Here is a 26,867-nt window from a genome sequence, read left to right as displayed (position 1 = left end):
GAGCTGGTCTCCTTTCCCACATAAATATTAACAGGACAAGAGGAAGCCTCTTCAAGTTGCACCAGGTTAAGTTCAGACTGGTTATTATGAAAAATTTCTTCACTGAAAGGGTGGTCAAGCCTTGGAACAGGTGCCCAGGGATGTCATGGAATCACCTTCCCTGGCCATGTTTAAAAAATGTGTAGATGTGGTTCTTGGGGACATGGTTTAGTGGTGGACTTGGCAGTCCTGGATTAATGGTTGGACTTGATCATCTTAAAGGTCTTTGCCAATGTAAGTGATTCCATGAAAAGTCATCACTTACACTAAAAACTAGGTGTAGGTAGCATACACCTGGTAATTTTCTGTCACTCTACTGCTGCTTCTGCTTGCTTGTCTCTCCTTGGTGCTCACCTGCATCTCTGCTCTGATGTGGGAGCTGTGGAAAGGTGCTGCCATCTACCAAGCCCAGGCGGTCTGCTCCTCAGCTCTGTCCTCTGTCAGAAAGCATCATCACCTGTCCTGCCTCCGGAGACACCTTCTCTAGTGGCAGAGGTATGAGCTTTCACCTACATACACACCCACCACAAAAAAAAAAAACCCAAAACCAAATCAAAACAAAACAAAAAAACCCACCACAATTACAGCTGTGTTTGTTAGAGAGCAACCGCGGGGGCCGGGGGGGGGTGGGTGGGGAGGGGCGTGCAGTTAGAACTGGATTTCTCAGGGAGTTACAAAACAAAAGCAAAGCTGACACGACACAAAGGGAAGACGGTGCATAGGGATGCTGAGAGACCTTGCACAACACACAAGAAATCATTGTCAGAATCTATTTTCTACTGAACTCAAAATTTAAAATAATATCACACTTTGCAACACTAAGGGCAGTCTAATGGTCTTGAGTGTTTCTTTCCAACCTCCCACCATGTGCAGCATGCTGTTCAACCCCCTCAGCCTGAATGCCTTTTTTTCCCCCTTTTTTATGACACAGTAACTTCTCTGGTTCTGAGGTGGTGTCTAAAGTACAGCTATCTTTTACAGACAGGTTGGTTTAGTTCAAAGAATGTTTAGACTGGACTGAATCTGCTTCTATTTCTGGAAATCATCAGTCCTGTTCATACAGCCTGGAAAAAAAATGAACAGAAATACTTTGGGCCTGCAGAAACTGGAAAACATTTGAGTAAAGGTTTAGTGGGGAAATCATTATCTGTGGGGCACCCAGGTGAGTGAGTCAGCTGCAGGAAAGTGGCTCTGTCCACAGAACGGCCTCTTCTGTCTCAGTCCTGTCAGAATCATGGGGGCAAGAAGTACAATGCAGAGTGAAGAATCTGGACTGCTCTATGGAATGTGATTGTACACAGCACACATGATGCACTGGAAATGTATTCCTTTAAACTTTGAGTTAAAGAAGGGGTATGGTTGGTTGCTTTGTGAACAGCCGACACTCTAAAGATGCACTCATCTAATTGCTAGTTGTATTAAATCTATCATGTTTCTATTTCTGCATTTAAAAACCCTATGTAATTACTTATAAATGAAATGGGAAAACACCATCTCAAACATGGTGTATGAGGTTCTTTTGGGGAGAGATATATGACAAAAAAACCCCAACCTGTGTGAGATATGACACATGCATGCTATACTTACAATGGTCAGTGCTCATATAAACCCCGAAAAGAAAATCTACTTTTTAATGATGCGAAATAGCTTCCAGTGCATAGCTTGAGATGCAAGCCTCTGCTTCCACAGTCTGCTCCCTCTTCAACTGTTTATGGTTAACATGAGGTTGCACAGGCTTTGCTAGCTGCAAGTCAGGGAAACAAAACCATCAAACAGCTAGTGCCTTCTTTTACGGGCTCCATCCAGCTTTCATTAAAATCAGTGGGAAAATCTTCTACTGCCTTTATTCTGACTGACGATTGTACAGAGCATCTGAATCGACTTGCAGACAAAGCGATGCCCCGTGCAGCAGCATGTATCCGCATGCACCACCGTTTCACCACACTGTTCCTTTCCCACAGCCCATGCAGTGGATGTGACCCCACACATAGTGAAACCAGTCTGCAAGGGTTCCCTGCGCTCTGCAACGCTGTACGTCAGGTGTGGACACGGGCAAAGTCAGCTTCTTCACTGGCCTTGGGACGTTGTGGCCACGTAGTTGAGGGAAGTATTTCCAGGAGGATCTCACCAGGAGGCTGGGACCTCATTGGAAGGAAAGCCAAGCAACTGACAGAGAACCGGTGCTCTTTGCCAATCTATAGATCATAAAGTTAAAAAACCCCAAACCCCTGCCTTTTTAAAGTGCCCTATTTTGACTCCGTCACATTTGATACAGGGTTTAAAAATTGCTGGAAATCTCCTACAAGCCTCATGCTAAGGAAAGTGTATGCTTAGGAGTCTCAGAACAACGGGTTCCCTCAGGAGCCCGGGTGCCCAGGGCAGCTGGCACAGCGCAGGGCAGGAGCTCTGAAAAGAGCCTGTGAACTGAAAATAAAAGTCAAGCAGCACTGCATGCCGCTCCCGTGAGCTGCCCTCCCGTGCACTATAGCTTACGCGAATTAAGGCCCAGAAAGGTCAGTGTTTCTGTTGCTTGTAGCCTTATCCACGCCCTTTGTCAGTGTAACCGTAAGAAAGTGACCCTCAGTGGCCGCGAGTGTGGCGGCTGGCCTTCCTGCGCTGCCTCACGGCGTGTCCCTGCCGAGACCCCCCGCGAGCCCCCGGAGCCCCGCGGTGGGTGGGCCGAGGTGCCGCTCAAGGCTGCCAGTAGGGACGATGAAGGTCCACAGGACGCCATGGCTAGAATTGGCCAGCAGGGGGCGCGGGCGCCCCACGGCTAGGCGAGGGGGCGGGCCCGTCGGCGGGGCGGTCCTTCCTGCCGCCTTCCGTTTAACGGCTGCCCCGCGCGCAAGGCCCGGTCGGTACGTGTGGAGCCCGGGCTGCGTGAGGTAAACCGGGTCGCGAAGCGTCTCTTTGCGGTCCCGTGGCCCCGCTGCAGTCCTGTGTGGGAGGTCCACCCCTGGCTGCTGCCGCTGCCTTGGGCTGCTGGAGGCCGCTGCCGCGGTCCGGCCGTCGTCAGCCGTCCCCTCAGCATCTGCGGCCGCCAGCGCCTGGGGACGCCTCGGGGCCTCGCGGTGCTTGGGCCTCGCCCGTGGAGGGGCCGTCTCGGAGAGCTGCGTAGCTGGGACCGCGGCCCACAGCGCTGGGTGAGCCCGGGCCTTGGGGTGACGAGTCACAGCGGGGACGAGTCATAGCTCCGGGCCCTTCTCTTGCTTAAAGAATAGCAATGGGTGGGAGGGCGTCCCTGCCTGCCTGGGCAGGGGTTGGAAGGAGGGGCTGGGGAAACTGGAGCTGGGAGCGGGAGATGCTTCCTCGGGGTCCTGCTGAAGAGCCAGCGGTTTGGCCAGGTGGCTCTCCTGGACAGTGGTTTGGCACGTACAGTGACACAGGTAACCATGGGGTGGCTGCCGGTGGTCTGTGGGTCCATCAGAGAAGCCCTGCTCAGGTATGGCTCACTTAGCCAAACAACTGACAGATGCAGGTCTATCCCTGATCATTTTCAGGCCACTTGAAAACATCGCGGCCAGGTATGTTTTCTGTGGAGAGGTGACAGATCTGTAGTCTGGAAGGTCTTTGGGTGGGGTGGTATTTTTTGCCTTAAAACTCTCAGCCTGTCTCGTGTCGTCTCATAAAATGTTGCAGTGAGTCCTGTGACTGCAGCAAATGGCTTGGTCCAGGGTTTTCTGGTAGATAATTTCTGAAAGCATGCATGTGTAGGGATGGGGAGGTTTGTGTAGGGTTATGGAGCTGCCTGTGCTTTTGTGTTAATGTAAATCTGCTGCAGGCTTCTTGTGTCAGAAAGCATTTGGCGCGTGGTTGTGACAGCGTAACAAATGTATTGGCTCCTAATGTGGTATATATGTACTGTGAACTTCTTCCTACATCTTCCTGGTTGTCTGTGTAAATCTAGCTGGATATTTTTTGCATAGCGGTGAAGCCTATCAACTTGAATGAAAAAGAGCAGGAGAGCAATAAAGAGAGGTGATCCACTTGCTGAAGCTCCTTGGAAACCAGTGTTCTTTGGTTTTATTTTTACAGAGTATGTGGCTGGGGTCAGTGGTGTGGTTTAATTCTTGAAGGCTTATAGGAATGAATTTTCTCTCTGGACTTTAGCTCTTACTGCTTTGTGGGCTGAATTTCTTAGGCTGTCCTCAAGAACCGTTTAGCCCAGTTTCTCTTGATCAGGGTGTGTTAGATGATACCACCCTCAACTTTCCTACTAAAAAGCTGCTAGCCTTTGCCCTTAGGAAGAGCTGTGCTTCTACAAGCCCCACGTGTTGTGTTTCAGAGGGAACTGGGAACAGCAGGGTACTGTCAGAAAGGCTGCTAGGAGGGGTCTGCTAGAACTGCACTGGGGCTGAAGCAGGTAGCCCAGAAGGGGCTGCTTTGGTCTGGGGGTTATGGGGAAGAGGAAAGAGGGGTACATGCTCCCTGGTGTGGGAGGAAGCCCATCTCTGCAGCCAGCCAGCTGAGGTAACCTGTCCCACAGTTATGGGTGGTCTTGCAGCTCCAGGGACACAGGAGCTAGCAGAGTTCTGCTGCTGCCAGGATAGAGATAAACAGAATTATTTTCCTGCCTTTAAAGCTTCTCTGATCCTTCAAATAACTTTCTGATGTGTGATTTAGAAACTAGTTTTAGCTTGGTAACATAGCAGAAATAACGCTAACTTTCATTTACCAGAAGTGATACCTATTTTCATTTCATTGAGTTGAAGGAGAATTTTAAAGGAGCAGTGAAGACTGCTCTGGAAACTTGTCAGGGTTGGGATATGTCAAATGTTGCTAGCAGTGCTTTCAAAAAATTATTCTTGTGTCCCAGTTCCCAACAAGCTGACTATACCTGTGTAACAGCTGACTAGTGTTTCTTCCTGCTCTGTTTGCAGATAACAGAAGCTGCCTGGTGTCTGAGTGCTTAAATGGGTATGGTTGGGATTGTGGTACACAAGTGCTGCTTTGAATCTTGGGTAGTGCCTGCGTGGTGGTGTGGGAACACTCTACCTGTCTGTAGCTAGATGTAGCATACCTATTTTCACTTGATGAACTCCAGCATTGGGAGTACCTTAAAGGTGCACTCACACAGGTGTGTAAGACTAGACTAGAGCTGTTGAAGTCCTTGCACCTTAGCCCTTGGCTATGTTGCTGTGCTTGTTGCGTGCTCTCTTAAGACATGGTACTGCTTTTCAGGTTGCTCCTGGTCTGGCACAGTGTATAAAATAAAACATTTCCTCACTATTCCTTTTTTGTCCAAGTACATAGGACCCAACTCGCTCATTCTTAACTGTTTCCCCAACTCATTATGTTCTGTAAGTAATCACACAGATTGAGTCACAGGGTGATATGAAACTATTTAAGAATATGGGTGGAGGGATTGAAATTGAGAAGGGGAGGGGAGATGAAAACAAACACTTTCTGCCTCATTTTTTGGTGCTATTATCTGCTGATACCTGGAATAGTTTGTGGAATTAAGCACTTCTAATCCTGAGTGGTGGTCTGAACAGGTGTACCTTAAGGCAGTAGTTGGAACATTAGAAACTAAGCCAATCATTTGCTGGCAGGGTCAAGCTTTCCTTACTGCCTTTTGCTGGGCAGTGGCAGGCTGGGGTTCAACTCTCCTGAGCCTGAACCAGAGCTGAGTGAGTGGCAGAGGTGACATGGAGCCGTGAGACTTGTGGGGTGGGTCCCTCTGCCACTGCTCCTCATTTCAGCCTTGTGCCATTTCAGCACAGCCCCAGCCCTTGCTCCTGCACAGTGGAGTGCCCTGGTGCTGTGGGTGGCTGGTGGGAGAAGCTGACAAAATGCAGCTGTGAGAAGCAGAGGCTGGAGAGATGTTGCTCGCCAACACCCATGCCCTGGCCCCAAGAGCCCTGTTGGCTCTTCTTTGTCGGGGCTGTGGCAGGGAGCATGGTGGAGCTGAGCCAAGACCTCCTGGCCTGTGAGGAACATAGCCATGCCAGAGATTCCTTCTGCCAAGGCAGTGTGGGTGCTGTGGGATGCCCCACTCCCTCTCGCTCTACTAGTGCTTCTGCCTCTGTTCAAGCTTTCCTGGGCCACCGGGGACCCTTCCATGCACAGATGAGCAGCCAGGGCCATTTGCCATGGGGAGCAGGGGTTGGTTCTGGGGCCAGCTGGGCCCTTCTGGACTGGCAGAGGCCTGCCACAGCCAAATCCTGCTGGGGGCCCCAGGCCAGTTTCCTATGGCAGTGCCAGGTACTGTCAGGTCCTGGAGCACCTAAAATTCTAGGCGTCTGCCTGTGCTGGTCCTCTGTGGGTAAATTTCCTTGTTTCTGTCCCTCCTGACCTGTGTACTTGCACTGTGGGGAGGAAGGGCTTGGTCTGGGCTGTCCCTTGAACTGTGGAGATGTTTGATTGTAAGCAGAGAGTCTTTCGCACTTGCTAGCCAGAGACCAAGGAGACGTTGCTCCAGGGCCTGTAATAACTGGTGTGTGGTACCTGTCACGGAATACCACATGGTTGTGGCTGTGTTGCTCAGGTGTGACCCCCATGTTTTCTCAGAGGGTGATAGACTTTTACCTGTGCCACACTGACTAAACACTGGCTGTTTTACTTCCAGGGTGGATGGCAGGTCTCTGTTTTTGTGGCCAATGGTGTAGGTGATTCTGTTGTGGCCTGGATCAACTCAAGATGTTGGCACTGGTGCTTCAGAGGTGGAAGGTGGCTGATGGCAGGTAATCACAATCCAGCACCTGCTGCACCCTTCCTTCTAAGAACAGCCAGCCTCTGCACCAGATGGGCCTGGTGACCCACTCGGGTGTAGTGGGACTAGCAGCTTGGCCAGATGCCTCTCTTCTGTGGGCCCCAGCACTAGAGACCAGAAAGAAACTGGGATGGGAAAAATCAAAGCATGACTTGAAAGCTAAACCCTCATGAGATGGTTTTCTAAAGGTCAGAGCTGAGCCTAAATGGACTGCAGCGATGATGTTGCTGCCTGGCTTGGTTGTGGGAGGGTGGCATCTTTGGGGTCAGCTCTGTTCCCAGCACAACTCGGGTGTTTGCTGTGGTGAGCAGAGGGAGAGCCCCCTGCAGTCCTAAGCATAGCTCCCTGGTCAGACTTGAGGCAATGAAATGTGTGCTTGATAGGCATTGCAGGCTTTGGGTCAGAATCTGGTATTGGCCTTTGAAGCTCCTCTTCAAAGTAGAGCATGGTTCTGATAAGCTGCATGTGTAGTTAATGCATACTGGCTGTCATCTTTTGTCTTTGCAAGCCTGCTGTCCCCAGTTTGTGCCAGAATCTTGAGCTGGGAGTCTGGCCCAGCTGCAATTTCTCCATTGGTTTGCAGACCTTGTCCCACAGGTTGAGGTTGGGGCAAGCTGCTGGAGGATTAACAACTTGCCCTGCTGAGCCAGGTGCTGTTCTCCAGATAGTTTGGATACTGCTTGAGGAGAAAGGGGTAAAGCATGTGCTGCCCCTGGCTCAGGGGGCATGGGGTGACTGTCAGTGTTGGCACAAAAGAAAACCTGAATGACCTGACCTGCCTGACAGCACCAGGGCTGTGCCTACTGTGTGGCTTGCCCCTAGTCCCAGTTCCCAAGCAATTCGGTGTAGGATCTCCAAGGCACAGGGCTGGGGGTGGGTAGGGGTTCCCTGTCCCTATCTACAAGACATTTCATGCAGGGTTGGGTTTGAGAGGTGTGTCTTTCTAAGCCCTGAGAAACATCAGAGCATTGTTTTCTGGGCTTGAAACTCTCTTGGTATGTTTGGTTGAGGTCTCCAAACCAGAGGCTAGATACTGTTGTTCTGAAGGTCTTCAAAAACTGACAAAGTGCAGTGTTTTCAGAGCCTGAAAAGAGAGACTGCCCTGTGCATTTTGGGGCTCAACAGAAGAACAAGTGCTGTGTTTTCAAAACTTTAAAAGGGAGACTCGGTAATTTCTTTCTGTGTCTCAGAAATCTAAGACCAAATTGTGTGTTGTTGGGGCTTGGGAAATAAATTGAGCCCTTAGTCTCTGTCTCCCTGCATGAAAAACAAAGTGCTGTGGTTTTTGGGGTTCTGAAGCAGGGACTGAGCACTGCCTTTCTGAAGCTCAGAGAAAGACAGTCTTGTGTGTTTCCAGCACTTGAAAATGCAAGGCCGAGTGCAGTGTTTTCTGAACTCGGGGAAAAAGCACCTGAAGTGCTTGCTGTATTTCTGGGACTTGGAAGCAGAGGCTCAGCTGGCCATTTTCGGCCCCCAAAACAGAGGCGTGCGGGGGTGGAAACTTGGGTCGCAACAGAACATTTGGAGACAGAGGGGGCTGGAGGGAGGCTGTTGGGGTCCTGGTGGATGAGAGGGGGTTGGGCAAGGCCTAGTTGCTCAAAGGGAGGCCAGCACATGCTGAGCCAAATTACATGTCTGAGATTGCCTTTTCCCTCAGAGACTCTTTTCATGTGTAACGCTTTTTTTTCAAGGTGTGCATGGCCACCAGAATAGTTAGTCAATATATAGACTAAATGGCAGTTCACATTCACATACAAGTTATGACTGATTGATTTATGATCTTGCCAAAAGTCCAGATTGCTGCAATTATCTGGAGCTTTAATTGTCTTGTAACAAGAGGGAGCATGCAGCAGTTGAAATGTATATGAGTTGCTGCTTCATGTAACTTGAGCTGGAACAAGATGGAGCATCCATCAGCTGGAAGAGCTGGAGCTGAAATTAGCCGAGACAGAAACAAGTTGGAGCATCTCTGAGCTGCAGCTGCAATTGAAACAAGCATGAGTAAAACATGCTGGAGTGTCCATCAGCAGGAGCAGTAAGAAGCAGGAGCTTCAACAAGGTGGAGCTTGAAGTACCTGAACCTGAAAGAAGTTGGAGCATCCATGAGCCAAACCTGTATGAAGCTTGAGCTGAAATGGAAACAAGCTGGAGTGAAGCAAACTGGAATGTAGATCAGCAGGAGCATCTCACTGCTGTGAAGAGCTGGAACTGAGATTACCTGAACAGCTCTGGCTCCTGCTGCTTGCTTCCTGCAATATAGAGCTGAAGCTGGAAGAAGCAGGAACTGAAATTACCTGGGGTGGTGATGCACTAGAGTGTCCATGAGGTAGAAGTATAAGAAGCTGGAGCTGCCATACAGCTACATTAGCTAGAGCTGTAACAAACTGTGGTGTCCATCAGTGACCTGTGTTCCTAGTGCAGTTGGAGTAGCATCCACAATCTGTAGCCTCTGGGTTAGCTAGAGCCAAGCTTACCCACAGCTGTAACAGGAAGGAGCATCTGTAAGAAATGCTTCCTGGCTGGATCTGAAAATACCTGGAGTCAAAGCATCCATCAGCCAGGGTGTCCCATCAATCAGATTTGTATTTTGAGGCTGTCCCCAACAAGGAGCTCTTCCCAGTCCAGCAGGAAGGCCTGTTGTCCTTACATGAGTGGGGAGCCTTGCCTCTTCCCCTCCAGCTCCCCTGGGGCAGCCACGCTGTGAGGGGGTGCAGGCAAGGCAGTGTCGGCATCTCCTCTGTATCTGCAAAAAGGGAGTGAAACTGAAATCTTGCTTTTGGCAGAGGCTGCCCAGTACCACACATGGGAGGTGAGGAGGAAGAAATGACAATGGGAGAGCTTGGGCCTCAACCAGAAAAAAACATATTCTTCACCACAGAGCAGGTGAGAATGTGCACTTCCCTGAAACCTTCCTGCTCAGTGAGGAGCACTTCAGGCATTTACAACATCTAACAATACTGGGGATGAGGATGGGCTGTTCCATCCAGAACATGGCCTGGCACAGCACTTGCCCCTCTCTGGCTTCCACCCTCACCCTGCCCGGGAGTGGGACTGGGGGAGCTGCAGGCTGCGCTTCACATCCTGCTAGATGTCGTAGCCACGTCCAGTGCTAAACATCAAATAAAGCTGAACCAAGCCACGTGGGTTTCAGGAGGGGCCCAGAACAGCCAGGAACTCCAGGGGGAGCAGGACAGGGCTGTCCTAGTATAGCTGTGTAGAGAGTCATGCCAGAACTTGCTGGGTGCAGGCTCGGCGGTCGCTGATGGTGTGGGGAGAAGCTGCCCTGGGACCGGACTGACGCAGGAGCTTCTCTCTGCTTCCTTGCAGTGACCTGTCCCAGAACTGTGGGGCACAGCCCCAGTCCTTGGCCTGGTCCTGCTGCAGCCAGGGCCCCTGCCTGGTAGTGTTGCTGGTGCAGATGCAAACTGCCCTGCAGCAGGACATTTAACACCACCAGAACCTGAAAGCAAAAATGTTTTCTTTCCAAGCAACAGCCATGCACAACAGAGATGAGAGATGCAGCCTTGACCCTGCTGCAGCCTGGGAGTGGTGCCAGACCCAAACCACCCCACAACAGGAATGGCACCACCACCAGAAACCACAAGCATGGCATGTTTTTCTCCTCAAGCACAGACAGGCACAGCTTTCTCAGCATGTGTATATTTGGGATGTTTCCAAGGTGCCTGACCCTGCCAGAAGCCCCTAGAACATGGCACAGCTGCTTGCCTGCCTATTTTAGAGCACTTGCTGAATGTTTTTCTCCCATGTTGGTGTCCCCTGGCACTGCCTGTGTTGGAGTCATGCTTCGTGCCCTGGCCCAGGCTGAGCTTTTCTGCTGCTTGTCTGCCCTCTGCACCATTGCTTGTGCTGAAGAAACCAGTCATGAAGAAGCAGCTGCAGCATCATGGCTGGGAGGACAAAGCTCTTGCTTGAGCAGGAGCTCCTGGCCCTGGTGCCAGGGCCATGCTATGGCAAGCCAAGAAGCAGTGTTGTGCCTTATTACTCCAGAGTGGCCAAGGATCATGGCAAGTTTCAACAAGGACCTGCCTGCCAGTCAGACACAGTGGTAATAGCTGGATGCTTGGCACCACTGAAACACAGCTAACAAACTGCATTATGGAGAGCCCAGAGCTGCCCATGCAAAATATCCCTCAGTGGGAGCTCCCTGTGCCCAGAGGTGTCTGGTGCCAACACCCCTTCTCAGAGACACTAAGTGTCATAAGAGTAAGGAGCCTGGCCAGGAGGTCCCTGCTCTGCTCCCCCAGCCATCCCCAACCTCAGCTGCACAGAGATTGCTGCCAGCAGCTGGGACTTGGCTGCTCTCTTTGTGGCTGCTCCCTGCAGGCAAGAAAACCCATCACCGAGAGTAAAGACCAGTTTTGAAGATGTTCCCTCCCCTCCCACACTGCTCTTGCTACTGCAGGCTGAGGCCGTTTTGTGTATACTTTACCAGTTTCCTCAACCATGTGCTGGGCTCATCCATGAGGTGCCCTGGCAAGGACAGGAGTGATGCTGGGTCACTATTTGGTTCCCTTCTTTGTCTGGGAATGTGTATTCACCCTCCAGGCAGGTGCCAGCTGTAGGGGACCTGTGCTGTGGAGCAGACATGAGGCCCCATCCTGCTTTCTGGTGGAGTTGTCCAGGGATGGCAGAGCAGTCTGGGCTCCTGGCATGACCCAGGGATGGCAGCCTATTTCCTGTGCCTGCCTGGGAGCCACAGTCTGAGATACACCTGTGTGTGGGGAATGCTTGTACTCACTGCTGGGCCCTGGCTGCCAGAAGGCCTTGTCCATCCCCTCCAGGTGCCCAAGGCCTCTCCGCATGCACAGTCTTCCCATGGTGACAGCTGAGAAGAGAAATATTTTAATGTCTCAGACAATGGCCCTTATGTCATCAACCCCTAATCAGTGCTGAAAAAAAAGCAAAGGGGAGGTGTGAGGTTAAATATATGAAGGGTTGAGAGAAGGATCACGGAGAACAAAATATTCCAGCCAAACAAACAGATGACTTACCTAATGTTAACCCTACCTGTAACATGTGACTAACTGATGCCTTCAAACCACTGTTGCTTTCAAGTTTCAAACAAAAAATGAGATGACATTGAAAACCATTGCATAAATACAAGAACTGCTAAATTCGGTTAAAGTACCAGGTTTATGTGTTTCAGAAGAAGGAACCCTGCAGATATGAACCAGCACAGGGGACTGGAAAACAGTCATTGAAAAAGATGAGCTAGGCAGCAGGTTGAAGTACAGGAATGAATGTGCTGTTTGTAGGCCCCATTCTAACCCAGGACACGTACAGAGAGGTAATGTAAATCACTACCGGTCACCCTCTTAGCTGCTCTTGTCTGCCTTCCATTGCACAGATGCCGTCATCTGTGCTGGCTGTGTGCAGCTCACAGGTCTGTAGTGCTCGGCTTTGCTTCAGCTGCTCCGGTTGTCTCATCCTGTGTGAAATAAGAAAGGAAATGAATGTCATCTGCAACATGGAAAGGGAAAAGTATAACACTTTTTTTTTTTTTTTTTCTTTCCACAGGTGAACTGCCATGGCTGCAAGTCCATCTTAAAGGCAAAAGAAAATGTTTATCCAAGGTGATGAGCACAAGATCCAAGCTACTTCTGCCTCCTCAGCAAAGCGCCATTTCCTGTGGCAGGGAGGGTGGCAGCTGCTCTTACTGACTGTCCTGCTGAAAGCAGCAAGCATGATTGACTGCTGCTATATTGGGCAGTATAAAGAATTAAGGGGATCAATCACTGGGACAGTTTCTGTGCCTGGGTGCCAGGAGCGATGCCAAGATGCTCTCTGATGTCAACTCAACATGCTGCACCTCAATAAAAGTGAATGTGACTTGAACCGAACAAAGCCCTCTGGCTCTGGGGGCTGGGGTGGCCACAACCCTGAGCCATCCAGAGGAAATACCTGATTTTGGGATTGCCTAAAATCAAGCTGCAGTTGCATCCCATGGGGGATGTCAAACATCGCTGGAGGAGAAGTATTAAGCCTGGAAACACATTGCCAGCCTGACTGTGGTTCATACAGAGTGCAGCTGTGAGCAGTTGAAGCAGCCACTGCCCAGCCCTAGCCAGTGGTGCAGGAAGCAACAATGTGAATCTCTGCTTGAGCAGAACCATCACACCCTGCAGGAGCACCAGCAAGTATATCGAGTGGGCAGAGACCTGAGCCCCAGCTGTTTGCTTTAGGCACAGGACCTGTAATGGAGCCTCCCATAAGAATGCTGCAGCACTCTCACCTTCCTGCCCAACCAGCTGCATATGTCCAGTTGCATCGTTAGTGGCACCGATGGATCTGCAGTGCAATGTGTGTCCCACCGCATGTTTTTGTGCTGGCATTGTTACCATGAACAGTAACCTGTAGGACCAAGAAAAAGCACCGGGAGGTCCAAGTGACTGACAGACCAGATGATGTCCCCAGCAGCGGGTACAAGGAGTTGGTGTTTCTAACAGCACAAGCACCTCCTTGGCCAAAGCCCATTATCATGACAGCAATGGGCAGTGATGCAGCATCCCCCAACTGTGTTGGCCAGTGGATTCCCAAGCAGTGAGAGAAACCGAGAAGTGAGGAGCAGGTGCTGGGCCTCAACCAGAGCCCAAAAAAGCCAAGGGTCACCTCATCACAGCTACCAACCCCCACATGAACCTGCCCCAGCAGGGGTTGTGTTTCTGTCACTGTATGTGTAGTTCCTCTGGCCCTGGGGCTTGCATCGGGGTGGGGGGGGGGGGGGGGCGTCTGGGTGCCAGGGCGGAGGACTAGACTGGGAAAAACGGGAAACCTACTACACCTTTCCCTCCAGCAGCTTACCGTGCTCAGCACCCTCATCTCATCTCTCCCCCAGGCTGCCTTCCTACAGCACAGCCCCATACCCAGAACAGTCTGGCCCGTGGCTCCCTGGGGATGCCCCTGCCTGAGGATACCGTGGGTCGTCCCCACGCGTGGCGGGGGGAAGATTTGCGGAGCGGAAAGGGAGGTGACAGCGGGCGGGGACCGTCGGCATGACTGGGTCATGCCCTGTTCCGAGGCTCTGCGCTCGTACTCGGCTCTCCCCGGTTCGGGGGTGGGACGGGGCCGGACGCACCGCGGAAGCCCCGGGACGGCTCTTTGTGGGCGGGTGGAGAACAGCACTTGGCCCCCGGCAGGTGGGGCCCGGCACGGAGCAGCAGAGCGCGTCGCAGGGCCGAGAACAGGCTCCGATGCTCCTGCGGGAGAAAAGCGGCGTCCGGAACCGGGGGGCGGGCGAGAGGGCTGCTGCCCCGGCCCGGGGCGCTTCCCGAGCGGCAGGGCGTGCTGGGGCCGGGGTAGTTGCCCGGTTCTGTTCCGCTTTGTGCCGCGCCGGGGCAGGGGGGAGGCGGCGGGGCCGGGCGCGTTACGGGGCGGTGGGCGCGGTGGGTCGTGGATGTGGGCGGGTTCGGGCTCTGTCCTGGGTCTGGGGGGACAGAAGGGGCCCCCGGGCCGAGCGCTGCCCCCAGGGTCGTTGGCAGCTTTTGGGGCTGCTGCTCGGGGAAGTAGGGGCCGCTCCATCTGGCTTTTAGCTGCTGTTCAGGGCGGGGAGGGACAGTCTTTGCTGTTCCTGGCGCGGATCGGGCACCTTGCAGTGCCAGGCGGGTCCCTGTGCCCGCACGCCGGGGAAGGGCCCCGGCTGCAGCCGCCGGCGCTTGCTGGAGGCGGCCCGGGCCGCCCTCCCGGCGTGGCTGGGCCGTGCTGGTGATACCGGAAAAGTAAAGCTTGAAATGGCAGTAGTAAGTCGAGTTCATGCCTGTGCTGGTGCTGCCTGGGGCCGAGCCTTCCGCAGTGCCCTAGCACTCCTCCAAAGTGCATGTGGGGCCCTGGAGGTGCAGGGTTGTGGGGTGGCTACATGCTCTGACCCCTCCTTCAGCATTGCACGTGGGGACTGCAAAGGGGGTCAGAGAGCAGACAGGGTGAGCTGTTTTGGGGGTTGAGAATGGAGACCAGGTCTTTTGTTCCTGGGGCTTGAAAACAGGTCCTGCACCTGATTTGGGGGCTCAGAAACAGCTGGAGTTGTGCATTTTCAGGACGTGACAGAAGGGTCTAAGTTGTGTGGTTTTGGGCTCGGGAACACAGGTCAAGGCCTGCATTTTGGGGACTTGGGAACAGGCTCAGCAGCTGAGGGTTTGGGCTCAAAAATGGGCACTAAAGCTGGTTTAGGGGCCAAATGCAGCAGCCAGCTTGGCTGTTTGTGTAGGTGGGAGGCCATTGGAGGCTGTGGGGGAAAGTAGGGGGTGGGCAGGGTGCATGGGTGCTCGCCAGAGGTGAGAGTCTGGTTGTGTTGGACCCTGAACTTCAGGAGGCCAGTGCACAGCAGGCCAAACAATGTCTGAGGTGGTCTCTGGGGGGAAGAGCACTTTTCAGACCCCCATGCCCTCTTCAAATCTAGCTTTTTGTATGCTGCTTAGAATAGTTAATAAGTAATTAATCATACAAACTGATTAATGTTTATACAATGCACGGCTCTGACATTTAATAGTAATAGTCAAGTTATGATAGGGATTGATTTACGACCTTGTCAAAAGCCCAGGCTGTTTGAAGTAGCTGGAGCTTGTAAGGAGAAGGAGCTGAAATCAGCTGGAGTGGTGTTGTAGAGCTGGGGCTTCCATTAGCCAGAACCATAGCAAGCCAGGAGCTAGAATGAGAAGGGGGGTCTGCTGTCTATAGTATTAGCCAGAGCCAAAATTCTGTGGCTGTAGTGAGCAGGAGCTGCAGTTAGCTGGAGTGTCTGTTCTCTGGAGCATCCATCAGTTGGACTATGCTCCCAGCATGGCTGAAGCATGGCCAGGCACTGGCAGGGCTGTCCCCAGCAAGGAGCTCCTAGCAGCAGGGGAGTCATCTTTTCTGCCAAAAGGGAGCCCAGCTTCTTCCCTCAGGGATTAAATCCATGCGGTCTGCCCCTCTCTGTGCAGAGGGTCTCTCCAGGTCCCGTTCCTGAAGGTAGAAGTGAGTCCCCTGGCTCTCCTGGGGCAGCCCTGCTGTGAGGCACCATGGGCAAGACGGCAGCACAAGGCAGTCTTCTCCTTGGTCCCTGGCAAAGGTGCGAGAAACTGGCCAGAGCTCCTGGGGTGCACAGTCTAGCCCTACATGGCACCTCTGGCAGAACCCTCCACTCCATTTTCACCTAGCCAATGGTGGGACAAACAGGTTCATGTTTTGCCTTTTCTTTTCCCAGTGTCACCTTCTGCATCACATGAAGAAAGTCTTGCATGGATTATTTCACTTGCTCGTCAGGTAGTTGCATGTATGGGGCTGGGGGAGTGCGAGAAACGTTTCTGAGTTCAGGGGCACTACAGATGCTCCACATTAATTCAGAGAAAAGGCAAATTTCCTGCCAGTGCAGAAAAGCTGATTAAAAATTTCAGCGCATGCCTCATTCCTAAATTGGTCCCTTAGTAGTTACAAATGTTTTCCTTTCAGGTAAAAGAGCAAACTTTCATCTATAATAAACTAAGACCTGCCTGTTACCCTTTTTAGGGTCAAATGTGTTTCTTCTGTTTCCTCGTACTAATTTTATGGGCAAGTTGGTTACAGCCTTTTATTTTAATATGCGTAACTAAGTTTTTAGTAATACATGGTATCAGTATAGTTAATTTTTGAGCACTGAGATACCAGTAGAAATGTAATGAATGAAACATAATGAAAACTGATGTTTAAACTTGATTTTTTAAATTTATTTTTGTTAGAGTTGGCATTTTGTCATGGCTCAATCCACTGTTCCATGCAGCCTTCAATCTAGAACTTTTAGGTGAAAAAAGGTTTGTCCTTCCAAAAAAGCACTAGTAATTCATAGGATTGAGGTGTAGACCTGGAGAGTTATTTAAGTACAAGATTAGAATGAATTTCACTTAATGTTGCTGCTGTTTGCCTTCACTTTCATCAATTTCCCCATGGCTCCATCATGGCTGGGAGCTCTGAATGGTACTTTTCCAGTCTCAAACATGTTTTTTCCCCCAAGAGAGGCTACATTTAAAAGTTAATTAGTTTCCTCACAAATGTGTAAGTCAATTATTAAAACCACAAATATGACACTGGTTTTACAGATCTGGACTATTTCTGAACGCATATTTGTCACATGCAAATGTCATTGGGATACAGTTCGTCTGCACTTCATGCTTTGATGAGATGATATGCTGAGACAGGCATGAACTCCAAAAGGAGCGGAAAAAAAGAGATACAAGGTCACAGGGGTTTTTGTTTTGTGTGGTATGTAGTGTTTTTGTTGGTTGGTTGGGTTTTTTTGCAGGGGGTATATGGTGGGGTTTTGTTGGGGTTTTTTTTGGGGGGAGGGAGGGGTGGGGGGGAGTATTAAACAAAAAAAAGTGCAATGTTGACTGGTGCCAGCCTGCAGAGCTCTTGTGCTGTCTGACCTCTCCATTTCTTTTCTTTCAGTCCTCTTTCATGGCTGTAATTGTCATAATTTTAGAAGAGCAGTTATGTTATTTGCCTGTGTAAATGTGCTGGTAATACCAGGAGGGTAAATGCTTAAACCACTGGTGAATAACTTGGCTACAAGTAGAGTATCTGAAGGAAGCACAACAATAAAAGGAAACAAATAGCAAGTTTCCAAAAAATTGTGTTTGTCAAACACATCAAAGTTCTGTTGGCAAATATTGTTTGGCAATGTGTTCAAGTGGCTATTTTTGGTAAACATAAATTTTCAGGATATTCAGGGTTTGCCACGATGAGAGACTGGACGCTGCTTGATGCAAGCAAATGTCAATTTATTGTATACAATCACAAGTTTATATATGTTATCAGAGGCCTTGCGCTTTAAACAGATTGGTTCTTTAAACTAAACATTACATACTAGGCAATCCCTAATTGATTAACTACAAACAAAGGACTAAGTAAGTTTTTTCAGTCATCAATTAACAACAACGTGTTAATTCTCCTTGGCGCCATCTGTTCCTCATTCCCTTATCTTGTTATCTATTCACATTCCTTGGCCTCCTGAGGTTTGTAGCCGTCCTCCCAAGGTTTATGGCCGGCAAGCTCCGGCACATCCCCGCTTATCAGTTGGACCGTACTTGGAGACTTGCCTCTCAGGCCTTGTCCCACAAGGGCTGTGTGTGGCAAAGCATGTCCCTCTGTTTATGTGTCCTGCTACATAAATAGCATCAATCAACAGCATGTCCAGCAGCAGGGCTATTTTTCCCTACACTCAGTATTGCCACAGTAGAGCTGTGATATTTAGACGTAACAAATGAGTTTAGGAATGGAAGGAGAATGCCTGTTTTCTGTAAGGGCTGTGAATGCTGACCCTTTTCTCTATTTGCTGCTTCCTGTGCACATAATAAAGCTGTTTCATTTTTCTCCCTTGTTTCTGGTCTAAAAATTTCAGAAGCTGTTGCTGTTGTGGGTGTGCAATTTGTGTTACTGCATTTTTGTAGAGTTCTAGTTATGGATCACTTCTGCTGTGGTGAAGTGTCAAGGTAGAGTTTTCAGCTTAAACCTTAGAAACTACATTCACTGAAATTGGTGTAGGTGAAACTGACCTGGCACATGCACCTGTGCTCACTGGGATGCTCGGTGTCTCCTCATTGAAACAGCAGGGTGTATGTGGACATGGTAGAGGTGTGCTCTGGGTCTGACAGCGTTCTGTTACTTTCACTGTTGCAAGATGGAATAGAGTATGTGCCTGTTAAATCTAAGGACAGTCAAAAGTTGGGAGGAATGTTAAGCAGCTTTGGTGGCACAACTGCAGTCTTAAAAGATCTTGACTGTTTGGAGAAATGGCCTGAAAAAAATCATTCCTCTTGTGCAAGGAGGCAGTTCACAAGGACAGATGTGTTGCTGTACTCTTAAACAAAAATGTTCAACTTGGGGCATATAGGGTGAGGAAATCGTGTCTATACGTAGACTTGAGAAATTACATGTAAGTATCTGTCTGTCACCTGCGTGAAGCTATGGAAATGGTTCAAGTGAAATTGAAGCAGCCAATGAGTCAAATAAAGGCACAGTTGTCTAAAAAATGCAAAAGCTTTAGTGGCCTGTATCAACAACCATACTAAAGATGGTACAAAATAATTTTTCCTCCACTTGGTTGTAGTCTTCACAAACATTCATAAAAAAAGGAAGCTTTAGATTCCTACCCAGCTTTACATTGAAGTGTTTTTTCCTTTCTCAGCAGAATGTCAAGTGCCACCCTTTCACTGTGGTTGTCTTTCTTCTGCCATGAAAGTACAAGATGAATGGAAAGAATCTGTAGTGGTCTGCGATTACAAGGTATGTCTATGATGTGTGGCTGCATTTTTCCTAAGGTACTTGTAGTATGGATTTTAAAGTTGACATTAAGAATGTGCCAAATCTCCTTGTGTACTTTTCCTCTGAAATATTTTATCACCAAGAAAAAAAAATAAGGTCTGTCCTGGAGCATGTTATGCCTATGCAAAGCTTTATTCCCTCCATTTATTTTCTTTTCCTGAAAGCATAATCTTCTGTTTCTGTGTGATTACTATTAAATGATAATGTGAAAATGATTTTGTACTAAAAGAGGAAAGAAACTCTTCATAGGAGTTCAGATATTCAAGATGAAAGCTTTATGCTTTTTCAGTCAATAAGTTTTTTAAGTATAGTAGTACCCAAAAACCTTGCTGAGATAATAGCATGTGTACTAAAAGCAATCAAGGTCAAAGAAGAGACATGGACAAAACAGGACATATTGGCTTTGCCTGCCCATGTTTTCCAGGCTTTCCTGAGAAACATTAGCAGCCTTGTAATTAGTGATAGTGAGTCCTGAGGTGTTTTTGGTGAGTGATTGCTTCAATAATGTCTTTTTTTCCTTAACCTGCGATGTGTAATGTTTTACTTCAGTTGGAAAGAGATTTTCCACAATGGAAATCTTTCTCATTCAAAGAAGGTGCATTTTATGAACTTGACATCAGATTGGATCTTCAGAGACGATGTACTTGGCAGTAGAAATAAATCATCGGCCACAAGACTTTTCACTGTCTTAAAAAACCCCAAGAAAACTCAAGTCAGTTTCTTTCCAAAGACCCAAGTATAGCAGGTCTTCCAAAAGCTGATGACATCGCTGCTCTTTGGGTTCTCAGTCGTAACAGTTGAGATACAAAAACATATTCCTCTGCTTGCTTCACTGTAGCCAAAAGCATTAGCAAATCTACAAATCCTTTTTGATAGCCTTATGTATTGCAGCACTAGAGACCTGAATTTTTAAATTTCTTTTAAAAAATAAAACTATATGGGGGATCTCTTATCTCACTGATTTTTTTTTTTTAATTTCATTTATGAGGGGGAAAAATGTTATACTTGACAAACTGACTTGCATTGTTTAAACTAACTGCCAAGTAGCTGTAGCATACAATTTATTAGGTGTATTTAAGTAGTTAGGCATTTGTTCTAAATGTTTAAAAAGAGAGGCAACTGAATATTACGGGGTTTTTTCCCCAATATTTTGCTGGAATGCTCTAAAGTTCTTTCATTTCTGTCTTGCTTTCAATAGTGGCATTTCAGTAGCATCTGTCTCGGGCAGTGCAGCTGGCCAGATGTCCCTACCAATTATGTAATGCACAAAAAGCCCTTAGTCAAATTGTAACTATATTTTTGAGATAATTTGATGGTATTAATTCACAGCTATGCAAGTGAAGTTAATGCAAAAGAACATTGAATACTTTACCAGTGTAAGTATTTTTAGTGGATGCATATAAACATACACACCCCTTTTCATGTATATACATTGCCCTTTTATAAAGGGAATCAACTGAGATTTGTTAGGTTTACTTTTTAACGTTTTACACTTCACTTTCAGCTTTATTGACCAAGCAAGCAAGTTGTGCAGCACCGTGAGGGCTGTAGCTGTTGTGATGGATCTGTAAGCGTAGATTCTGATTACAGTACAACTTTGCCCTGCAGCCTCACGGGGTTATCTCCCTTCAGCAGTGCTGTAAGGAAGGATAAGACATTTCCTACACTGGCAAGAGTGTTTACTTTTGTGCTGACAATGTGTTCAATGTCAGTTAGTCTTAATACTGCGAGTTCAAATCACTCTAGCTTTTAAAGGTTGTGTTGTGTTTTGAACTGACCTGTTTACCTAGAATCCTTTAGCTGAACTACTATCCTATCCCTTATTTCAACTGAATTCCTCTACTTTATTGTGCGTAATTTTTTTAATATGCTGAAATACAGGATTTTTGTTTTTCAGATCTCATATTTCAAGCGCCTCGTGATGCTCAATAAGATACCCTGCAGCCCAGGTTTGCCTGCTGGTTTTTAAGCACGCTGATGGTAAGGGGGCAGCCCTGTGGCCAGAGGCTCCTGGCTGTTTCCAGTGTGTGCCCCACAGCAAGGGCTGTCTGATGCAGAGTCTGGGGCTGACAGGGACTGGGGGCATTTGTTCTCCTGGGGAGCCTGTCCCACTGTGGAAATGGAGTGCGAATGTCACGGTGCAGAGCCTGAGTGAGGCACCATCCTAGGGTACACTGCCCCTGTGCCATGGGACAGCCACCAGCTTGTGAGATGGGGGCTGGGGGGCTGCAATCGTTTTGGGAGCTGCGCCCCCCTTTATTTTTCTGGCAGAGCCCCTGCGGGGCGGGGGGTGGGGGTGGGGTGACGTTTACATATGTAAATAGCATTATTAAAGTAACAAGAGTAACAAGCTGCTGGTCAGGACAGTGTTCCTCATTTTGTGCCTTTTTTGGGGTGTGAATGAAAGGGGATGGGTTCTTGGGGGGTGACAATGTCATTTGGGGCACCCCAGTGTCACTGGAGGGATGACAATGTGGCGTAGGAGCAGCGGAATAAGGGATGTGGGGGGAGGGGTCACAGGGTGGGATCCCCTTTGTGGGACAGCCCAAAAATGCCGAAAATTCAGAGGGGGGTGGCCACCAAAAAAATTAAAAACTGTAAATAGGGGTGTAAGACATTGAAATAGAGAAAACTTTTCATTTTTATATATTGAAAAATAATATATGTAAAAGGATTTCAAAACAAAAACCTGTATCTGCTATATTATACAAAGGATTTTAGAATATAAAAAAGTAGAGATGTAAAGGCTTTTAAAATACAAAAAATAACTGTATATATAAATTAAGAAATAAAAGTCTTTAAAATGCAAAAAAAACCCCTATATATATATGAAGGAATTTAAAATAGAAAAAAGTTTGAATAGACCTAAGTAAATACTGTATGTCATCTAAATAGAGATTATATATAATTTTAAACAGGTAACTAAGTCTAAAGAGATGTAATTGCAAGTAGATATCTAAGTCTAGAGAAGTCTAAAAAGATACTAGTGTCAAAATGTACGTCCAAACAGATAGCTAGTCTAAACAGATGTTCTGTATTGTAAGTAGACATCATGTAAGTAGTCATAGTCTTAACAGATATTCAAGTGTAAACATATATATTAAATAGGTGTTTTCTGTGAAATATATGTGTAAATAAATAGATATTTAAGTGTAACTGCCTACCCTATATTTTTAAAATGCAAAGAAACCCTGTTTATAGAAAGGATGTAAAAACTTCTCTAAATATCTATCTATTGAAGATACAAAATTGCAAAAGTGCTTTCAAAAGCTGCCCCTTCTGCATTCTCCTTTTTCCCCTTTTCCCATCCCGATTTGGGGCCTATTCCCCTAAGTGTGGACTTTCCTCTGTGGGGCAATGCATGGCACAGAAATACCCTAAACCCCCTGATTCTGGGTCTGTGATGGGGGGTGGGCAGGAATTGGGGCGAGGGGGAGAGGAAATACCATTCTGAGGTTTCCAGGAAAGCTAAATCCACCTGGATTTGTGCAGCTGAAAAGCAAAAACCCCAACAAACTACCCCCTTTTTCATGCACAAAACCAAAAGCAAAATCACCAATTTTTATGTTGTAGAAAGGTGCCAGAAAACCCCAATTTTTTTATTTGTAAAAGCAAAAAAACTTAATTTTTATATTGTGGAAAAGTGAAAAAAAGCCAGTTTGGGGAAAATGCAGGGTAAATGCTGGCAGTTTGAGGGGCATCGCTGGGGATTATCTGGTGTGTGTCAGTCATCCAGAGTGGATTATCCAGTTGTGGGTTATCCTAGGTGAGTTATCTGCTGTGGATTATCCCGGGTGGACCCCCTGGTGCAGGTCATCCCCACATATGTCCCACCCTTCATCTTTCTACCCACACAGACCCCCCTGTCTGTATGTGTCCATTAACTTCTGCTTCGTTTCTGTTTACTTCCTTGTCCCCCTCTGGTGTGTCCTTCCTCCCCCCCAAGTGCCTCCACCAAAGTGTCCCCCCATGGGAGGTTTTCCTGTGACACACACCCCTCATCCTCGGTCCTCTTTCTTAAGTCCGTTCTTCCCCCCCTCCCCCCCTTCGCGTGTATTCGGCACCCTCCCCCCATAACCCCTCTGCTTTTGGCCCCCAGGGTACTCGCTGCGGCCTCTCACCTGCCCATTGTCCCCCACCCACTTCCCTTCACCCCACTCCCATTCCAGTCTCCTGCTATGTACTGGATTTGTGCTGGAAACGGTGTTGATAACCCGGGGATGAGCAGCGCCTTTGCACAGCACCGAGGCCATTCGAGCTCCTCACACCATCCCGCCTGAGAGCAGGCTGGGGCGCACAGCAAGTCGGGACAGCTGATCTCAACTGACCAAAGGGATATTCCAAACTATACAATATCATATCAGTCGTAAATACCAGTTCAGTCATAAAACTGGGGGGAGAGATTGGCAGAGGGGGTGCTGCTCAGGGACTGGCTGGGCATCGGTCAGTGGGTTGTGAGCAACTGTGTTCATTTTTATGGCTTGTCTTTCTTGGGTTTTAGTTTTCTCTCGTTACTTTTTTTCCTTCTTCTTTTCAAGTCGTTGTTGGTTGTGGTTATTGAAGTGTTTTTATCTCAGCCCATGAGTTTTTTCACTTTTACCTTTCTGATTGACTCCCCCATCCCACCAGCGGGCGGGAAGTAAGCAAGTGGTTGTGTGCTGCGTAGTTGATGGCTGGGATTAAACCACAGCCTGAAGTTAGTTGCAAGCCCTGCCTTGCTAATGCTTTAGGCTCTCTGTGTTATTCCTGCCATCTCGATAGGCCATCCTTGTTTTTCATCACTGCTTTATAGCGCCTTTTGCTCCGTAGGCAGCAGTGCTTGGGCTGTGCAAGCATACCTGTCTCCCAGCAGTTTCTGCAACAACCATGCTGTCTGGCCTAGCCAGACTTGCAAGGCAGAATCACTGTAGGTTGTGCCGTGGCTGTTTCACTCTTCGGCTTTGGCAGCTTACTTCCCAGAGGCTGGGAGAAGGGAACCGTGGTCAGGTTTTAGCAGAAGAAGGTGTCGGTTGCAGGCAGACATGTATCGCTGTGCACAGCTGTTTGGCAGGTGTCTTGCTTGGTGAAGTAGAGGTGTATTTCTTGCCTTGCAACTCTTGATGCCAGAACAATCAAGGGTTCAAGTTACAAAAGCCTTTTGACATCCAGGTTGACAGATTTCTACCAGCACTGTGTTTCAGCTGTGTTGCCAGCTGAAAATGGCTTGCCGGCCAGAAGATACTTATTGGGTATAGAAGTGATTGTTTTATGGAGGCAAATTAGGCAGCCAAAGGAACCGAGCTGCCTGCCTGATACACTGGCAGAAGAGCCCATCTGGACTACCAAGTATTGCATGTTGCAGGCAGTGAAGTGCAAGTGGCAAAGCTTGGTGGCAGGAGCAGGAAGGAGTGCAGAGCCAAGATGGAACCTCCAGAGCTCTGTGGTTGTCTGCTGAGGACATCTAACATACCAACATGCCTCTGCTTTCCCTGCTTCGTGTCTAATTACTTTGCAGGCTGGAGGACAGGACAGTAACTCGGTGCTGTGTCTCCTCCCTACAAGCTCTGCACCCGAAGCCTTCTGTGTATGCCGGAATGGGACAGCAGATTACTGATAGCAGAGAGGTGAGGAAAGGTGCAAACAACACAACAAAGCCCAAGAATCATCAGGCTCCCAGCTAATTTGCAGATCAGCCACTTGCATCTGGTCTGGTCTGCTCAGATGCGCTGTTTTGCGCTGAATTAGCAGGCCCACTTGCACAAAGCAGTTGTCAGTCTGGTCTCAGCAGCACTCAGGATGCCCACCTGAGTTGCCTTATTTTTTACGTCGTTTTTTAAAACAAATATCTCTGGTATCTGTTGACTCACTGCTGTCACTTACAACTCTGATGATACACGCAGACGGATACAGCAATCGCGGGGGCTTACATGGGGACTGGGGAGGAGAACCTGCTTTACCGGTTCCCGGTGCTGCTGCTGCTGCTCCTCCTGAGGTAAAGAGGCGGGAGAGGCAGGGACTGCGACAGCCAGCAGAGCTGGAAAGCCGCCAAGGAGAAAGGACTGAAATGCTCAAGCCAGTGGGATGGGTTTTGGTACAGATGCAATGAATACTACGGCCTGGCCTGCCAGTGGGAAAGGGCGGAGAAATGCACACCCAGCTCAGTAAGTAGTGACCGTCAGTGGCCGGTGTAAACGGGGCTGCGACACCGGCCGCTGATGCGCTGCTGCCGCCCCGTGCCCAAGTGTCGGTACCGCAGCTCGGGAGCGCCGCCCGCGCACCGGCGCCCCCGTGCTCCGCGTTGTCGCCCGCGGGCAGTGGCGATGGGGTAGCGCGCTGCCCGCGGCGCTCGCTGCCGCCCCGGAGCGCGGAGCCGCAGCCCGGCGTTGGCGGCCGGCCCTGGCCCGGCGGCGCGGCTGGCGGTCGGTCGCAGCGGCGGCGGCAGAGGGCCGGCGGCCGGCGTGAGGCGAGCGAGCCCCTGCGGCGGGGGCGGCGGCGCGGGAAGCGTCAGTCCGCCGCTGCGGCAGGCTCCCGGTCCGCTGGGGGCGAGCCGGGTCCGGGCGGCCCCGGAGGTGCCGAGGGCTGAGGGGAGGGAAGAGGGGAAGGAGGCGGACGAGCGTCAGGGCGTAGACGCCAAGCGCCTCTCCAGGTCGCCAGAGACCCCTGAGCCTCAGCCGGCCACGCTCGCCCCGTGCAGCGGCGGCAGCTCTCAAGTGCTCTTGATCTTCCTTATCACGGGTGCCGTCAGCACCGGTGCGGGGAACGAGCGGCGTCTCCAAAAGCCCCCGCGGAGGGAGAGGATTGGGCCAGGGGCCAGCCACGGTCATAGAGCTCGCTGCTGCTTCCCACCCCCCCTCCCCCAGAGGCCGTGCTGGAGGCGTGGTTGCCCATCCCCCCCGGGATGCCGCGGGCTGCGCCGCCTCGGGCTGCCGGGGGTGGGCTCTGCCCGGCCTGCCCCCTGCGGCGCGGGTGCGGGAGGGGACAGGCGGCCACGGCCCGGCTGTGGGCCGGAGCTGGGGCGGCCAGGGAAAGGCGAAGGAGAAGGGAGCACAGGCTACCTGGCTGGCAGCTGCCTCCTGCTGCGGGCAAGAGAGATCCTGCCTCTCCAGTCCGCAGCAGGCCAGGCTGCCAACGTGTACAGCGGGGTCTGTGTGTGTGTGTCACCCACCAGCAGCGTGGCATGGCCGTGTAGTGCATGAGCGAGCGAGGCTACATGTCTAGGAAGTTTCATCTTGTAAGAGCAGTGCTGTCTTGGGTCAAGGACAGCCAAGTGACCGGAGTTACAGAAGAGGAAGTGAGTAGAGGAGGAGACAAGAAGCATTTGAGCCGTCAAATTCTCCCAGCAGCACCGAGAGCAAGAGCTGTGGTGAGTCCCAGGCCTTCAGGGCCCTGTCACCCCTCTTGTGTGTCCTGGGGCCCTCCCTGCCCCTCTCGGCCCTTCTCTTTCCTGTGATGCTGTGATTCGTTTGCTTCCCAGTACCTCTTCTCTCTATTCTTCTGTGCTGCTCCCTCTTCCTTTCTGCTCCCCCTCTTGTTCTACCAATCCTTTTTCTTTTTGTCTCTGCTTTTGTCCTGCTCCCTCTCCTTTTTCATCCTCCGTCCTGCAGCCCACTGCTGTTTTTTCCTCTACATCTCTATGTCCTGACCTGTATCCATGTCTTTCCTGCCCCCTTCTCTGCCCCAGTTTCTCTGGCCTGTTCCCTAGCGTTCTTTTCCTCTCTGTGCCTATATGTGCCACTTTCTGTCCCAGCCTTCCTCCCTGTCCTTCCTTCCTTGTCTTTTTTGCTCTATCCCTTTGTCTTGCTCACCTGTTGCTGTTTTTTTCCATTCTGTATCTTACTGTCACTGT

General features: G+C 49.8%; 1 protein-coding gene and 1 long non-coding RNA gene across 3 annotated transcripts; one reads left to right on the top strand and one right to left on the bottom strand.

Annotated features, from left to right (window-relative positions):
- The first annotated feature begins 2,853 nt into the window (after positions 1 to 2,853).
- On the top strand, positions 2,854 to 24,530 carry LOC119149912. Of its 2 annotated transcripts, XR_005104888.1 has the most exons (5): positions 2,854 to 3,182; positions 9,535 to 9,634; positions 12,290 to 13,442; positions 18,906 to 19,003; positions 20,940 to 24,530. It is a non-coding gene; the product is annotated as an uncharacterized LOC119149912 (long non-coding RNA). The 2 variants fall into 2 exon arrangements; XR_005104890.1 differs by lacking the exon at positions 9,535 to 9,634.
- Positions 12,917 to 14,547, bottom strand: LOC119149909 (formin-like protein 5). The gene is made up of 2 exons (XM_037391791.1): positions 14,058 to 14,547; positions 12,917 to 13,989 (listed from the first exon to the last, which is right to left on the bottom strand). Exons 1-2 carry the CDS (start codon positions 14,521 to 14,523, stop codon positions 13,043 to 13,045), a joined length of 1,413 nt encoding a protein of 470 aa, XP_037247688.1. The 5' UTR covers positions 14,524 to 14,547; the 3' UTR covers positions 12,917 to 13,042.
- Positions 24,531 to 26,867: the final 2,337 nt, after the last annotated feature.

The sequence above is a fragment of the Falco rusticolus genome, chromosome 1 (assembly GCF_015220075.1).
Source record: "Falco rusticolus isolate bFalRus1 chromosome 1, bFalRus1.pri, whole genome shotgun sequence".
NCBI lineage: Eukaryota > Metazoa > Chordata > Aves > Falconiformes > Falconidae > Falco > Falco rusticolus.
Note: the sequence above shows the minus strand (reverse complement) of the source record. Positions and strands in the feature narration are given on the sequence as shown.

What these genes read in the sequence shown, in the direction of transcription:
- LOC119149909 (XM_037391791.1), bottom strand. Translation starts at nt 14,523, where the DNA reads ATGAACTCGACTTACTACTGCCATTTCAAGCTTTACTTTTCCGGTATC. An exon ending in GGGCAACTACCCCGGCCCCA is followed by an intron (nt 13,990 to 14,057) that starts GCACGCCCTGCC and finishes CCCCCGGTTCCG; the next exon opens with GACGCCGCTTTTCTCCCGCA.